Source organism: Blastomyces gilchristii (genome assembly GCF_000003855.2).
Source record: "Blastomyces gilchristii SLH14081 genomic scaffold supercont1.40, whole genome shotgun sequence".
NCBI classification, from domain to species: Eukaryota; Fungi; Ascomycota; class Eurotiomycetes; order Onygenales; family Ajellomycetaceae; genus Blastomyces; species Blastomyces gilchristii.
The window spans coordinates 77,480-94,066 of record NW_003101643.1 but is presented as its reverse complement, the minus strand read 5'-3'; the positions used below and the strand labels follow the sequence as shown (position 1 = coordinate 94,066).

At 48.0% G+C, this 16,587-nt stretch overlaps 6 protein-coding genes and 2 non-coding genes across 8 annotated transcripts in view; 6 read left to right on the top strand and 2 right to left on the bottom strand.

Moving 5' to 3' along the window:
• Positions 1-1,143, top strand: part of BDBG_17993 (uncharacterized protein) — a gene marked incomplete at both ends in the record, with an annotated part of 1,643 nt that extends 500 nt beyond the window's left edge. Inside the window, 2 exons of the mRNA XM_031725595.1 lie at positions 382-650; positions 828-1,143. Coding sequence (XP_031581365.1) covers positions 382-650; positions 828-1,143 — 585 coding nt within the window. The remainder of the gene's footprint in view (positions 1-381; positions 651-827) is intronic.
• Positions 1,144-2,033: 890 nt separating this feature from the next.
• Positions 2,034-2,141, top strand: BDBG_17992. The gene has a single exon. It is a non-coding gene; the product is annotated as a tRNA-Pro (tRNA).
• On the bottom strand, positions 2,133-3,649 carry BDBG_09373 (40S ribosomal protein S8). Its single transcript, XM_031723978.1, has 2 exons — positions 3,455-3,649; positions 2,133-3,366 (listed from the first exon to the last, which is right to left on the bottom strand). The coding sequence occupies exon 2, from the start codon at positions 3,188-3,190 to the stop codon at positions 2,678-2,680; it is 513 nt and encodes a 170-aa protein (XP_031581364.1). The 5' UTR covers positions 3,191-3,366; positions 3,455-3,649; the 3' UTR covers positions 2,133-2,677.
• Positions 3,650-3,661: 12 nt separating this feature from the next.
• On the top strand, positions 3,662-6,340 carry BDBG_09372 (uncharacterized protein). The gene is made up of 3 exons (XM_031723977.1): positions 3,662-3,961; positions 4,015-4,181; positions 4,247-6,340. Exons 1-3 carry the CDS (start codon positions 3,924-3,926, stop codon positions 5,476-5,478), a joined length of 1,437 nt encoding a protein of 478 aa, XP_031581363.1. The 5' UTR covers positions 3,662-3,923; the 3' UTR covers positions 5,479-6,340.
• Positions 6,341-6,756: 416 nt separating this feature from the next.
• BDBG_09370 (uncharacterized protein) lies at positions 6,757-10,782 on the top strand. The gene is made up of 5 exons (XM_002620228.2): positions 6,757-7,063; positions 7,139-9,011; positions 9,097-9,314; positions 9,393-9,630; positions 9,712-10,782. Exons 2-5 carry the CDS (start codon positions 8,717-8,719, stop codon positions 10,314-10,316), a joined length of 1,356 nt encoding a protein of 451 aa, XP_002620274.1. The 5' UTR covers positions 6,757-7,063; positions 7,139-8,716; the 3' UTR covers positions 10,317-10,782.
• BDBG_17991 lies at positions 10,782-10,880 on the top strand. Its single transcript has one exon. It is a non-coding gene; the product is annotated as a tRNA-Leu (tRNA).
• Positions 10,881-11,171: 291 nt separating this feature from the next.
• Positions 11,172-12,123, top strand: BDBG_09369 (uncharacterized protein; the record flags this gene model as incomplete). The annotated part of the gene is made up of 4 exons (XM_031723976.1): positions 11,172-11,309; positions 11,526-11,647; positions 11,799-11,867; positions 11,919-12,123. 4 exons carry the CDS (start codon positions 11,172-11,174, stop codon positions 12,121-12,123), a joined length of 534 nt encoding a protein of 177 aa, XP_031581362.1.
• Positions 12,124-13,345: 1,222 nt separating this feature from the next.
• On the bottom strand, positions 13,346-15,424 carry BDBG_09368 (uncharacterized protein; the record flags this gene model as incomplete). The annotated part of the gene is made up of 1 exon (XM_002620226.1): positions 13,346-15,424. The coding sequence occupies one exon, from the start codon at positions 15,422-15,424 to the stop codon at positions 13,346-13,348; it is 2,079 nt and encodes a 692-aa protein (XP_002620272.1).
• Positions 15,425-16,587: the final 1,163 nt, after the last annotated feature.

Genomic DNA, 16,587 nt, shown 5'->3' with positions numbered 1-16,587 from the left:
TGCCCCAAAAAACAGTCTCCGCATTTCTAGCTGGCATCAAGCGGTCAACAGGGCTAACGTAAATATCATTGCCCCCTCCTATTTTTTAATCTGCTATTTATCTATCGGCAAAAACTCCTTCCCCTCCCACTTCTTCCCCCATCATAAATCTTCCACACATGCACGTGAAAAGGAAACACAAGCTAACATGCACTCACCTCTCCCCCCCACTTCCACGCGCGACGACGGGAGGGGAATGATGGACCGGAATGTTGCGGTAGCGGTATGGGACACAAGTAAACAGGAACTGCTCCTCCTCCTCCTCCTCCTCCTCCTCCTCGTTTAACCCGCCTCTACTACACCTCCCTATCCCACAATACGGCAACCACAAGAATTACACAGACCCCATCCCACCGAAAACGAGGAGGACCAGCTTTTTCCGAGCCCCTTGCGTACCATACCAAAACCGCAACTGTAACCGCCTATCACATCCCCCCTGCGTCCGTGTCGTTGGGTCAAGTGGGGTCGCCGGATCAACCCCATTTTCTCAGCCCCAGCCTCAATTCGCAAAAGATATCGGATAACCCGCAGGTGACTAAGTGGTTGGAAAGTTACTTGGGGATTGGCGAATGGGTGATGGATCAGAGCGTTGCGGTGTTGGGGTCGAGTGGGTATTTTGAGAGGAGGCGTTGAGTTTTTTGGTTATGGTGCTGGTGTTTTTTTATTCTTTGTCATTTTCTTTTCAGGAAGGGAGTTCGTTTTTTATTTTTATTTTTTTTTTATTATTTTTTTTTTTTTTTCGGTTGTTGGTTTAGGGGAGGAGACGGTGGTGGAAAATATATTCGTAGGCTGATGGTGAGGAGTTTCCTTGCATATACATACATGTGTATATGGGCATGGTTTGGTGGCATGATATCCCTATCTCGTGCAACGACACAGATGTGGTTATATATACCAATGCAAACCTGCGGAGAAGAAGGGCCAGAAGTGGAAACGGGAGACACAAGGGGAAGAGCACTCCGACATGAACAACGCCTAAAAGTCGACCGACCGACCGACCGACCGACCGACCAACATTTACTCACCTTCGCTTCCTTGGAACACTACGCCGGCGGAGAAAAAGCAACGATTGCCGTCGGCTGCCGGTTGTTGGGCAATGAATGATCAAAAAATGGACGGGATATCAAAGGGGGAAAGAGGGAGGTGGACGACAGGAGGGAAACCTGAGGGGCGGGGTGGGCTGGGCTGGTAAATTCAGGAAATAGGCCGCCCACAAGCCTCGCTTCTCCTTCTCCTTCTCGCTCCCTTTTGCCGCGCATATCTCGTTCCTGTTCCGCCCAGATCTCACACGTCGCATGTCCCCTCCCATTCCACTTGTCTAGCCAAACCCGAGTTACAGATACCCGGCCTCGCGAATCGAGACGGGTTTCGGGTGGGGTATATGAGAAATATCTACAATTCTCCTCTCTTTTACTAGCCGTCCTCCCTTAACGTCTCTTCTCCGGTATTTGGTAGCCTTTTTTTTTTTTTTTTTTTTTTTTTTTTTTCCCTTGACTATTATTGTTATTGTTTCCTTGGTTGTTTGTGTATTTCCATCTTGTTAATTACGTTTTATTATATCCCTCTCTCACTCCTGTTATTCTGTTATTCTGTTTCTGCGTATATAGCGTCAATCCATGAATCAAACTTATGATTAAAAAATGATGGGATCAATGAAAAAACTCTTATGATTCGTAATGAACTTGATATTTGTTGCTTGAGGAGAAGGTGGGATTGTTCAACCTGCCTATGATCTTAGAGTAGATGTTCATCATGAATATATATTCCGCATTCGCAGTGGCCCTCCTCTAACAACAACACCGGAACAATATATACCTCGCCCAGGACACTACAACAAAAAGAGAAGTCCTTGAACACATGTATCTCCCGATCCCATCAACTCAAAGAAAAAAAAAACCAGGGAACCAAAGTCCAAACCGCTCCATCCAAACCGCCAAAAATATGGCCCAATCGTACTTAGGAATTTTAACCGCAGTCGTAGTCATGACAACTCAGGTCTTGTGGTCTAGTGGTATGATTCTCGCTTAGGGTTCACCCTGAGTCATCACTGACATACTATATGTATATGCGAGAGGCCCCGCGTTCGAGTCGCGGCAAGACCCTGGTGTTTCGATTTCTTTTTTTTCCTCTCTCTTTTCTTCTTGGAATATATTTTTGAGTCGCAATGAAGTTGAGATCTTTTTTTTTTTTTTTTTTTTTTTTTTTTTTTTTTTTTTTTTTTGGCAGTGGAGAGGTTCACAGATTGGCTGCATCGTCGCGGGAAAAAAATTACCTTAGGCACATCATTGCTCATTGCACGCCATTTCGTCGACATTGCATTGTGAAAGTAGAAAAAAATCGAAGACATGGTAGAGTCTAAAAGCCCCAGTTTTATACAGAATGGTCTTGACCATCTATCAAAATCAAAATAGAGAGACGGGGGGGATTTTATCCATCGATAATATACAATATACATACACACACAGAAATGTCGCAGACACTGGTCCTCCAAAAACTCGAGTCCAATGCCGTGTACTGCCTTGCTGTAAAAGACCAGATAAACGTGCAAACTCCATTCCAAATGCGGCCAAAAACCAAAAAAGAAAGGAAACAGAGGAGGGCGGGGAAAATAAAAAAAGACCACCACAAAAACCTCCGCTCAAACAACTCTACATAACACCATGCCTCCAGTCATCTTCTCCACACACTCCCTCGCCTCCAAAATCCCCTGATTAGTCGACAAAAACAAACACTCCCCCGGCGACCTCAACCCCTCTACTGTCTTCCGCTTATGGCCGCGCACAATATCTCTCAACATGGGCACATCCAGCGTCAGCCGGCGCGTGGGCTTGCTCACCATCGACATCTTGGTAATGACCGGTTCGCTCTGCCAGTATTTCAGCCCCAGCCAGAGGCGGCGCGAGGCGACGTTTTCCCTCGTCACGGGCTCGATGGGCTCGATTTCGTCGTTGGCGGCAGGGATCTTGAGGAGGACGTGTTGCGGGGGTGGGTTGAGGCCGGCTAGCACGACGGTGGAGATGAAGCCGGCATCGCGGAGGGCGAGGGCGAGGCGGAGGTGGAGCTTTGTGTTTGAGATGGAGGTTATGGCCAGGCGGGCCTTGGAGGCGTTTGTGATGGAGGAGCAGACGTTGGCGAGGTTGACGAGGGACATTGTGATGGACGATGTTTCAAGTTTTATTTTCCTTCTTATTCGTTTGCTTATAGGCGTATGGCGGAGGGAGGAGAGGAGAGGAGGCTATCGCCTCGAATTTGGTTTGCGTAGTCCTTTCTTTGGTTGGGCTGGGAGCTTGGAGGATAGCCTCTTTTTCTATTTTGTTGCAAGTTTGGCTGAGGGGAGGTTGGTAAGTTATACCCATGGATAGTGATAGGCAGAGGCAGGGGTAGAAGATGCAATTGGCTTCAATGAGATACTCACTGGTAGAAACATGCATAAATTTGGTCGAGCGGGTGGTGATCTTCCTAACCTCCTCGTTGAATATCAGTCTGCCAGCTCCGTCAATGCAGTGAGTTTACATACAAACTTCCGCCAAATAAATTTGCGATGTCTGAGTCACGTGATTGGTTTCGCTGGCGGCGTTGGTTTGCTTGGCACGCAATGTCTGGATTAGGCAATTCGCGACTTCCTCCCTGCTCCTCGCCGTGAGTGGTCAGCTTCAGTCCTGCCTAAGCGCGGGGCTCAGCTGCAGCAACAGCACCCGCAGCAGCCAGCAGAGTCACCATGGCGGCGATTAACTGTTCTTCGCCCATCTGGCATGCCCTCAATATAAACCAGTAGCCCTCATTGTCTGCCTCGCATCTTGTTCTATTGTTTCGTCTCTCCCCACCCTCCTTTTTCGCTTGTTCTGTCCGCTGTCTCGTAATCTCATACGAGCTTGTCGCACAAGATGCCTCCTCTCCCAAGCGAAGTGTGCTTGCTCACGGTGTAAGATAGTGCCTACATCCCATAGAGAACATATGTGACTGACAAGATACCAGCTTTGTTGACGTCCACTACTACTTCTCGGCTCCTACACCGCGGCCCTTGCACCACCGCTTCGACAAAGGTTCCTACCTGTACATTTATCATGATGCCGTCCAGAACAAGGCGAGAATCGAGATCGCGAATCACCCAGGATTGCCCGAGCAGGATGCTTTCTGTGGATGTATGTCAAGATTTAAGTGTCCATAGTCGAATCCCCCTATGCTGACGAGCGCGGGGGTATCTTAGCTCTGGGAACTGTTCATCTGCGCAATTCGGATAAATTCCCTACTCTCTGCACCTTGACTGTACATGCTCATCGACAGAATACATCCGGGCCACCAACACCTACGAGCATTGGCCAAAACGAGTGGCTCCTGCTCAACGTTGACCCTCGCGATGGAGGCAGGTCATTTCTTCGACTCCATACCCTAGATCTCTATTTCTGGACGTCGAATGATGCCGCTCTATTTTTTGAAAATGCTCGTAAATTATTGGCTCCTACGCAGCTCGATGTTATGCCAGCCCCTCAACAACCCCAGGCGCACGAGGTTGCAATCAGCTCCGTAGTCCAGAAGCTAGAAAATGTAGCGATAACCGACCCAGCTTACCACAATGGTCTGACGAGAAACTCTCAGACTGAGCCTGCCCCAATACAACAGCCTCAGCCACAGCTGGCTCCTCAACAATTTGCGCCTCCACCTACTCAGCCAACGCCATCAGAACCAGTTAGTCCCTTAGAAGCCCCGCCCGCCTCCAAGCAAGAGGAAGCACAGATCAACTATACTCCTCTTGCGTACAATCCTTCTGCGCCAGCCGCGCCAGAGCCCATTAAGCCGCGCGAGAAAACGCCTCCACCGTCTGATGGAGCAGCTGGAACTGGGCTTGCCGCTGCCGCCGTATCAGATCATGGTCAGGCATTCGCTCCTCCTCCAATGTCTCCTGGATTTCCCCCTCCCCCACCCACCCAGGCCCCGGGATATGGTGGACAATATGCATCGCCGCCTCCAACAGCCGGTTTAGCCCACACGTCCTCTATCTCCTCCCGTTCTTCAGGACACAACCACAACCATCCTGGCAGCATGTCGTTTGCTCCTCCTCCTACCGCTGCACAGGTACCACCAGCAGCTCCAGGCGCAGTGCCATATACGCCACCGCCGCAGGACCCAAATGCGCACTTATTCAGACAGCAGAGTTTTGGTCCGCCACCTGTATCACCTCACAACCCAACACATCAACATTACCAGGGTGGCTATGTCCCGCAGTCTGCCCAGCCACCAATTGGTGGATACGCGAACTATTCTTACGGCCAGCCACAGCAACCGCCACCTGGAGGGAATTCCTATGACATTCATCACCAGGTCTATCGGCCAACGGAAGCTGAAGGCAATGCAAAATATGTCAAACAGAATCAGCGACAGTCGACATCGGGGATTGGGAAAGGTGTTGGCAAGTTTCTGAAGAAACTTGACAAACTCTAGAGCGCCCTCCACTTCTCTAAATAGAAAGGACCTGGGAGGACGTAGCAGTTTGCTCTGGATTACCTTCCGCTTCCCAATTTAACCCCGCAAACGTTCCACAGCGTGCTAACTTAGCTGCTTACTATGAATTGAATCTTTCCTCTTTTGGCGCTCAACTCTGATATACACTACCCCTATATCGCCACTGCTGATGAACCACCTTTTGCCTGACGGATAATTGGTAATTTGTATGAAGCGTTTTGTTATTATTTACTTATATTTTGGTATATTTGTTCCCATATGTTTGTTTTCGGCATGAGCTCACGAATTAGAATGAGAATATATGCGTTAAACCCGCATGACTTCAGTGTTTTTCGTTGCTTTGCTTCCACTTTTGCCCTTTTTGGATATCTGTTTTTCAATATTTAGTATTTTTTCCAATTGAATATCAACAACATTTTTCACTCGCTGCTCACCGAGCGTCCCAGGAGAACCAAAAAAAATAAAAAAAATAATATATATATATATATATATATATATTCAGTTTGGTCAAACCTAGGATAATCTGAATTGATTGATTGAATAAGGCCCTGCCTTCATTAAGGCATGGATGGGCCGTTCAGTCAAAGACGAATCTTCTCGGGAATCCCGCTCGAACTAGAAGATGTGTGTGTCACAGTTTCAAGACTCATTGACCTACCAAATTACGTCAAAAAGGGCGTCACTTTGATGCTGGATAGATAAAATACCCACGGGACGCTCTCCCAATCCATATACTTCACTGCTAGCCAGGGTGATGCAGCTCCCCTCTCGGATATTAGTACTATATCATTCTGCGTAGGGACATCCTAAGGCATCCAGCAATAACAGGCTTCCCGACCTAGCATGCGAAGCCCCCTGCGATCCAACGAGCCTGAATTTGCCATGGATGGCCCTGACCGCTTCAAGGATGGACGACAGTCTATAGGTTTCCTATGCTTGGAATTCTGTGTCCCCGACCTCATCCGTGGTTTTCCGTCGGATGGTCAGCGATGCTGACAGTTATGCACCGCTGGGGATGGATTTGACAGCTTCCGCACAAGGCCACATGGGCGGTTCAATCTGGATGGTAAAGAGTACCGTCGCTAAGGGAAGGGAAAGCAGGATGTATAGATGCAAGCAAGCAAAAACACTCGCGGTGTCACATCGAGTGCGGTCCATTGTGGGGATACCCGCCATCGCGATAGAAATTCTGGGGTAGTTAGATGACCTTTGTCATTTTTGTATCTAACATTTGCCCATCACTCGAAGGTAATCAATCTTGCACCATTTCGATTCCGCGTACTCTGTATACGGCACGTTCATTGTTGCTATTCGGAATCTTTTTCTCTCGTCTCCGCATAGTGCAAATCCTGTTCATTTTACTTTTCATCCCTACCCACCGTCGATTCGCCAGGTTTCTTTCGTTCCCAAGCTCGGCATTCTATTTATTTTGGGGAACTTGGTAGACTGTCGTTGCATTGCTAAAGAAAAAGATACACAATCCTTGATCCATATCGACAGCCTTAAAATGAGCCACTGAGCGAAGCCAGGATACTACCTGTCAGGTTTCAAGCAGCGAACCTAGGTATGTCTTTGGGCAATATTGCCTTCATAACTTGCAGGATAGCGTGCGGGGAAGATAAAAATTAACTGCCTGAAGAATACCTAGTTCCTTTACACCCCTTCGAAGTGCGTTTTGAAATGGTGGAGACCCTGTCGCAACAAAATTGTCAACTCACACCGGCCGCCTCGTCTGCATAAACTCAGCTCCTCCGACACGGTTTCCATCGGTTAAATCGCCAAGGTGTTCTCCCAGACAAGGTTTCTCCAGAGTGATAGAAGCGACAATACCCAAGGACGGACGTTGGGTCTGGCGCCGCTAATAATCTGGGGAACATTTTTGGCTTTCGCGAGAGCCTAACCTGCAGATCTCACAACCCTTAGCATCAATCATTATCACCGCCGTCAAGGATACACAATAATATTAATAAAACATCCTGTTTTGAAGCCTGGACTTGGCGGCTCTTTTGGAGGCGCAACTTCGGGCCGCCTTGGCGCGCGATAACTAGTTAATGCCTGCCGCGTGTTCTTTTAGTCTCATTCTACGCTGCGTATAGCGACACCCTCCGGGCTCACTATATCGTGAAGCGGATGGCTCGCAAATCCCCCTGAGCAAATACTACTCTGCTATTTTCCCCGCGTTCTGTGCTAAACCTTGTTTTTACCCACAACATGGTTGGGATTTTATGCAGTTTTTCTCTTTCGAAGACAAATGGATCCAAATGCTTTAATGCTTACACGTTGGCCGTGATATCACGGGCGTGCGGTGCGAGCTTGCCCTAACTAATGAAGATTCTTCCGCCAAAAGGAAATAAAAAAATCTCCAGAAAAAAAGCCTGATACGTTTAACCATCTCAACGGACAAATGGTCCAAGGATCGCCTTGGGGTGAACAAGCTAGGAAAGTTTAACGGGATATATGGCCAGGGCCGTTCAAGACGGACTCCATTTCATAGACTGACAAAATTGTGACAATCAGGACTTACCCCCAGATTAGTCCGAAATTGGCGATGATCGATGTTTCATAGACAGGGACCAAAATCCACTGACACAGCAGACAGTCCTCTACTAGCCGTCAGCCGAGCATCACCGCGGCAGAGCTGGAGTCGGGAGGAACATGAAAGTTTGTACTATTTCATATGCCTCCATCCGCCAGGGCCCGAAATTGCACGGCACCCTACCGTGGGCAAGACTTCTCCGCATATCAAATCCCTCTTTTTCAGAAGATGTTTCTTTCCACGATTCCAAATCCAGGGCAGGAATCCGTTCTTCGGCTTGGCTGCTGAGTTTTTGACTGTCTAATTCGCCCGCTGTGAATCAGCTGGCCTCTGATCATCACACCCTAGTTTGCTAGACACAAGCTCTAGAGATCCCTGTTTATCACTTGGAAGACATACACAGTACAGTATTCCCCGTGAGTACCCATGCGACACATGGTAAGCGATCCTCCTAGCTCTGGATGTCCGGGATAGGGGAGGAGTATTGAGGAGCTGCTAAGGCTGCGCATGGGTCACCATGATTGTTATGTTGTTCTCACTGGGGAGTTATAAAGGGGACACCGCGCCTGGCAAGATGTGTTGGATATACTCCTCCGTCGATAGTGACCTTCATCCGTTCGAGCAATCTTTGACTTACATATTCCCATTCTCGAAGTGTGCCCTTGGTTTGACTATCTCAAGATGAAGCTCTCCCTTCTCGCCCCCCTTGTGGCGGCCGGCCTGGCAGTGGCCGGCAGTCTACAGGCCGAGAAAAACATGCTGCAGATGCAGCGCCTCATGGACATGAAGCTCGCTGCTCAGGAGAAGCTACGCAAGGAAGGATTCTTTGATGAAGGTCGATTCAAGTCTATCAAGAGAGAGGAGCGTTGCGTTAACGGCAAGGCCGGCGAGTTCAGCTGCAAGAATGTGGACATGACATCCTTCCTGAGCCATCAGGACATGGGAAGTCGCACGCGGCGAGGCAACGATGTTTGGGGTAGGTTACATTCTGGTCCTTTTTTTTTTTTTTTTTTTTTTTTAAGTCATTTCCTGGGGCTGCCTGCTGACCTCAAACTGCGCAGGTTGGAATGCCGATGACGGTCGTGAGTTCGTTGCGGTCGGACAGACTGACGGCACTGCATTTGTCGAGGTTCTGAAGGGTGGTAAGCTTAAATACCTTGGCCGATTGCCGACGCAGACCCAGTCAAGCACATGGCGCGACATGAAAGTCATTGATGGATACGTCTACATCGGCTCAGAAGCCCCGGGCCATGGCTTGCAAGTCTTTGATATGCGGAAGGTAGGAACGAAGAACAGCAACTCTCCAATCTGTGTACCAAGGGCTTGAAGATATACTTACATGTGGTGAAATATATAGCTGGCTAAGGTGAAAGGTAGACCAGTAACCTACGACATCAGGAGGGATCTCACAGCCTGGTTCAGAGGTTTTGGTAGCTCTCACAACATCGTCGCGCATGAGGACGCCAAAATGATCTATGCCGTCGGCACGGGACGAACCACCCCATGCAGAGGTGGATTGTACATGGTTGATGTTTCCAACCCTGCTAGGCCTACATCTCCTGGCTGTGCCAGTCAAGATGGATACGTCCATGACGGTACGTATTTCTATCGACGCTCGATTTTTTTCTTCTTCCCTAGTTTACCAAATAATTCGTTCATCTAACACACCACCCCAGCCCAATGTGTCATTTACGATGGCCCAGACGAGAGATACACTGACCGCCAGATCTGCTTCAACTACAACGAGGACACCCTCACCATCGTCGACGTAACCGACAAATCCAACCCCGTGCAAATCTCCTCAACCCCCTACGAAGGCGCCTCGTACACCCACCAAGGCTGGATCGCCGACGAGGACATGGAATACCTACTCCTGGACGACGAGCTTGATGAATCCGACGGCACAAACCCAGGAAAGTCAGGCCACACCACCACTTACATCGTCAACATTTCCAACCTCGCCAAACCGAGGTTCACAGGCTTCTACCAGTCACCCGTCAAGTCAATCGACCATAACCAGTACGTCATCGACGGTCTCGCATATCAGTCCAACTATGGTTCTGGCCTGCGCATTGTGGATGTCTCCAGTGTTACCCAGGACGCGACAGGCAAGGGCTTTAAGGAGGTTGGGTTCTTTGACTGCCATCCCGAGGATGATAGTGTTGGCGGTAAGGTTGAGTTTGTCGGCTCGTGGAGTGTGTATCCATATTTCAAGAGCGGGACTATTGTGCTTAATAGTATTGAGCGAGGTCTATTTGCGTTGAAGTATAACCCTGAGTAGAGCGGAATGGCATACATAGGGTAACTGTGTGCAACTTTGAAGCTGTTGCGATTTTGCACAGGGTCTGATGACCCTGTCATGGCCGGAAATTCTTGCAGCAGGATACTACCGCTTCCTTTTTTTTCCTTGTTTCTGATGGAAGGTTATACTCCATGTAACTAACGGGTCTGAAATCGCCGGTAGACCATGCGTGATATGATCATGAGCTGGATTTATGCATTAAAGGCTGGTCTAGACTTTTCCGGTATATATGAATTACAAGTAACTGCATATGGGTAAATTTATTCTAAGCTTGTTGTGGTCTAAACAATGTATCATGCTTTAGATTTACGAAATATGCAACGAATAATTCCTAGTTCACTCTGCGCACATTGAGCGCAACATGTTGTTAATTCCAAACATTGATATCTCGCCACCTGAGCCTTATAAGATTTCCTCGGGCTGTGCCTCCGTCAACCAAGTATCGGGAAGATGGCCGAGTGGTTATGGCGCTACGTTCAGGTCTTGGCATTGCCGAGATTCGTAGTAGGGCAACCTGCGTGGGTTCGAGTCCCACTCTTCTCATCGTCGTTTTTTTTTTCTCCCTCTTTTTCTTTTGTGTACGTAATATACTATCTGTTTATTAGGTCCTTTCTTCCCTCTCTCAACAGAGACAGATGGGCCAAATGATTCTGGCCATCGCTCTTCCTGTACGGAGTAGTGTGTACAACCGAGTGCGGTTTCTGGAAGAACGACACTTCCAGAACCAAAACCTGACATCAACATCACTTTACAACGCTCAACCTTCTCAGCTCCCTTCTTAGTGGCATGCTCCCCCCTACAAATCCTGTGTCAAAGGGCATAGCGTATAGCAACATGCGAAGAGATCGCGCCGCGTACCGAAATATCCGCTTCCACGACGCCTCAACAGGCGCAAGTATCGGAAGTTTTTACCAGAATAGCTCCATCACGGAAGAAAACCTCATCTGGATCCTGAACGATGTTCTCTTACTTGTAGATGAGGGGGACTCGTGGACGATTCAGCACAGAGCCACAGGCCGAACCGTCACGCCAGTCAAGCAACCCCGTTGTGTTGGGAGATTATGATGTTTTCTCCACAGGTGTACTAGTTACAGTACATCATTCCATACATGTAACAGCGTTGTCAGCACATCTGAAAAATTCTCAACGCCACGGCCGTCGAAGCCCGGGCTAATTAATACCCTCTAGGATCCATTCGAGTTACTGATGAGCCCTGGGTTGCTCGACTCTGTAGCCACTCTGTCTCTTCGGGAGATGGATTCCGAGATGGGGCTCGTGCCAGAGATGGGAAATGTGTTGTATCCGCACAGGTGAATCTTGGGGCACAGTGGGATGACTGGGTTTGAGGCTGCGCATGTGTTCCCGTTAGAGAAGGAGAGTCTCTGGATCCAGCTCAACTAAGAATGATGGATAACCAACATGAATCATGCTGTGGGAGCGTCTAAAATTAATTCCATACAGAATTGATCACTCATGGCAGGACATCTGCACACTCGCTTTGACCAGTATCTATTCTCTATACACCCAGATGTAAGTGTTTAGAATTGAAAATTATTATTATGCCATACTAACAGAGCAAAGGATGGTTACAAGATTGTTGAATTTGGGCCTGGTAGCTGTGGGATTGACGGAAGAATATTGGATCCTATTTTGCCGCGACTCAAACACTGATGGTCATGTCTCGGATGAGCTGCTGCGATGGCACTTCCGACAATCTGTGCTTGCCAATATGCATGGTGCAGGAGAGCCTATCTTTGAGTCTGACTTTCCCTCTGGTCAGATATGAAGGCAACACAGCGCGATGAACCTTATGGCAGAGAGAGGTTTGAGATGGGAAGTTCAGTCAAGATTGAAATCTGTCACAAGGGATAAGTAGCTAGCTGGAATTTCAAACGATTAAATGCACATAGACGAATGCCTTGAGTTTATGAGGAATGAAACCTGATAGATGCAGTAGCCGGCGATGGTATGAGATTATCACAAGTGACTGGCTTGAGGCCCTTGTGTCTGGTGCGTCGTGAACCAGGTGTATTGACGCAAAGTAATATTTTATTGAAGAATATAATCATTTGAGCTAATATGAAGTGTTTCAAGTCAAATCAAATCAAATTAGAATCCGAATCAGACTCAAACATATTAAAAGGAGGTTATAAACCAAAAGAAAAATATTTGAGAAATAGAAGGGAAAAAGTAAATGAATAAAGGAAGCTGCGAACGCAGAGAAGAGAATAAGGGCAACATTGAAAATTTTCAAAATTTCAAAAGAGGATGACTATAACAGATAGAAGATAATAGAAATGTAAAAAGTGAGAGGGAAAAAAAAAAAAAAAAAAAAAATAAACCAAAAAGGAAAAATAAAAGTAAAACCGGAGCAAGAGGGAAGACAGAGAGGTTGAAGAATGAGAATGAAATTTGAAAGATAGAAGAAACATGTGGAAAAGGAAACCACACATAGCCTCTCTTCTTTCACACACACATGAACTCACACAAGCAAAGCTAGTTTGACTGACTGTGAAAGACGTAGAATAGAGTAAGGTAGAAGGCGTTCAAAATAAAAGATACATAATATGAAGAATGTGTATTGATTGAAAAAAAGAGTAAAAAATATATCACCCCTCATTGTGTACTTCGTTTAGGCAAGCAAAGGCCTAGTCAAAGTCAAGGATAGTAAAGCAATGCAAGCATGCATGCTATGTCCATCCATGCTATAAGATAAAACAAACAATTTATAGGGGTATTTATATCCTTTGAGCGGAATTCGGGGCCAACAAAAAAAAAAAAAAAGTCAAAACTACGTAGATATATTGGAGATGATGATTGATATTGATCGAAATGTAGCCAAAACGAAATCCAAAATTGAAATGAAGTCAAAATAGCGCTTAGTAAGATGTATGATGCTGTTCTTGTTGCTCTTGTTGATGTCGTGACCAATACCAGAAGGGGTCGAAGGGCGGATATGCAAGTTAAAATGAGCACACACCTCCACTCTTCCCATAGGAGTAGCTATATCATAGCTCGACTTTCTCAGTAGGTTCGGGCAACGGAACTTTGGCGGGATCCTCTTCGACAACGGATACTTCTGCAATCTCTAGCAAGGAATCATCAGCGGGTTCAGCTGCAGCAGGTTCGGGGCCAGTTGGTTCAGAAACAACAGGTCGGGGCTCAGATTCCGGTACAGGTGAGGCTTCAGAGACAACAGGCTCGGGGGCTATAGATGGTTCGGAAACGGTGGGTTCGGGCTGGGGTTCGGGCTCAGGGATGGGCTCGGTTGCAGCCGGTTCTGGTTCATCAACTGTTGGCTCTGGCTCTGACTCAGGTTCGGGTTCGGGTTCAGGTTCGGGTTCCGGTTCCGGTTCCGGTTCCAAAGTTGGCCCAGGTTGGGGTTCCTGAATAGCAATCTCGACCTCAGCAGCAGAGGCAGCCGTGATCTCACTCCGAGCCTGAGCCTGAGCCTGAGCCTGAGCCTGAGCCTGAGCCTGAGCACCATCCGGCTCCTGCTCCTTGCGGGGTTCTACATGCCCATTTGACGACACTGTGCGCGCAGAGTTGGCAACACTGTTCTTCTTCGAGGACGGCGGAGTTCTCGCAGTCGCGCTAACATTACTGCTTGCACTTTCCCCACTCTTCCTCCGAACTTTTGGTGGACCAGAACCCCGAGGTGGGCTTTTGATTTCAACCTTCTCATGCATCTTGCTTGCGGAGCTTGCAGTGGGACGCATCATTCTTGCTAAAAACGAGTCATCAGGGGGCCGGGTAGCTCCAACATTGCTGACGCGTGACCGGGGTCTGTCATAGGCCGTATTCTGCTGGGGAGCAAGGGAGGATGCTCTGGCGGGCCTTTTTTGTGTGGCAGATGCTGCTGGACCAGTTGATCTTGACGAAGTGGTATTTCGATCACTTCTCAAACTCGAGGGTCTGCGGGTGAGGGTTGATGTGCGTGTGCCCGCTTGGCTTGCTGGGCGGCCATCCAGATTTGTTTTCGCTGCAGAAGACGCGGTTGGTGCTATCATTGAATTTGGGAGGCGGATTGGCTTTGTTGGAGACCTTGTGCGGGATCTGTTATTTCCGGGAAGATTTTCGGAAGATGACTTTTTCATCTTGTCCCGGGAGGGTACTGATGACTTGGGTTTTCCTACAGGTTTGTCTGCCGCAGTCCGAGTGGGCTGTCTTGTCGCAGGTGCTCTAGATCTGTCTGTCTCCTTGGGTGTGGTTTTGGGACCGGGATTAGATATGGTAGTTGTTGGTGTCCTGGGGGTTCGAGGGAGAGGCGATTTCATATTCTTTATTGAAGAATTCTTAGACATAGTGTTGTTGGCTGCATTCCCGACAACAAGTTTCGCGGGACGTGACGAATTTGTAGATGCCTTGGAGTTCTTGGGCGAAGTTTTATCTGACGATTTTCCGTTCATACGAGCAGTGGTAATTGGTGTTCCTTCCTTTGCCCGGGGAGAATCTTTTTGCAAATCACCCTTTGATTCGGGTTTGCCTAATTCCTTCGCTTCTGTCGTAGTAGTGGACGTCAAAACGTCTCGCGAGGTAGATTGTTTGCCGGGTGTAGGGGAATCCACAAGTCGAGACGGTAATGTTGCAGCCCAAGGTCTATTGACATTCCCACTACTCAGAAGTCCGCCATTGCTGTTGTTGTTGGCATTGTTATTCATATTATTATCTGGCGGCGAGGAAGCCAACGACCTGCCCATCATAGCAGCCTTATCCGCACTATCACCTGAAGACATAGTAACGGACCTCTCTATGGGGCTACCCACATCATCAACGCCACTAGACATGGTTCTGGTCAGCTTCCCAGGGGAATTATTGGTGCTGCTATTGTTGTTATTGGTATTATTGTTGTCCAGATCCGTTGCCTTTCTCAACCCCCACATAGGAGGACTTCCAGGTTGACCAGCACGTTCGACGGCCACGAAGCTTGCTCGAACCTTAGAGAGAGGGCGGACGGAGCCGGGGCGGTCATGATCGATTGGTGAGCGGCCTCTCGAAGGGGGAGAAGTTGATGAGTGGTTATTGTTATTGTTCTCAAATCGGGCCAGCAGGCTCCGGACACCAGTCTGGGCCCGACTGTCCGACATGATGGATGATCAGGAGGGATCAATTAATCAATCACTCAGTCAACCAGCCAGTCAACCAGTCAACCAGTCAGTCAGTAGCGCGGGGGACGGGGGATGTGATTGCTGGCGGGGATGGAGGTTAGGGGAGAGGACGCATGCAGAGAGGTGGTGTGGATGGAGGTCGAGATGTGATTGTCCGTAGAGAAGAGGTTGAGACGAGAATAGATTGAGAAAATAAAACAAGGGATACGAGGGGGTATTGCTAGGACGAGGAAGGTTGTTGGCTGGGGAAGGAATTGTGAAACCGGCGACGTTGACGGTGAAGATGAGGATGAGGCAGAAAAGGGAAAGGAGCAACAACGCGTAGTACCTAGGAGGGAGCAGGTAACGTGATTGACGGCTAGCTAAATAACATAGCGCCGGCGGGATCCAGGGAGAGAGGAAGAAGCTAAGACAAGATGGATGATAATAATTAATTAATTACTAAAGGTTAGTACTATACTCCGTACGGAGTACTCATGAATGCAATGGGAACGAGGGTTGAAGGTAATATAAGAATCCAAGAATATAAACGTTGGTGATCGCCAGATGGTTGTTCTTTTTCCATTTGTTTTCTTTTTTCTTCTGTGTGCCTCGTATCTTAGTTATTATTACTCACAACAAGAGGAAATATGAAATAAGGGGTTTTCTGCTGGGTCACATGGGGGAACGTGGCTGCAAGGACAATAACTAATGCAGTGACTTGTACAATCTGTACACCCATCCACGGCCAGATATAAATAATTAACGAACGCGGTGTTCAGTAGCAATCAGCTATTTTGTCGTCCCAGGAATATACTCTTCGGGAATCGAGGGACCATCTGCCTGTCTGCCTATCTGCATATATTTATCTACCTTCAACGCCCCGGAATGCTGCATATAGAGCGGCCAATCAACAGCTGTCCTCTTTTAGAGACAGGACAAAAGACACAGAGCTATCCCAACGTCATTTTAATTTTGGATGATTCTCTGCCTGACCCAAAGGAAGAATTGTTAGACACTCCCAGAGGGTTTTGAGTTGAGCGGGATCTAATCCTAGCTCAAATGCAACCGTTTCCGAGGTCTTCTGCCTGAAACCTGTTGGGTGTTTCAAGCAGCGCGGATGAAGGGCGCCTGGTGGAGGTTATATCTGGGCCTGTATTACT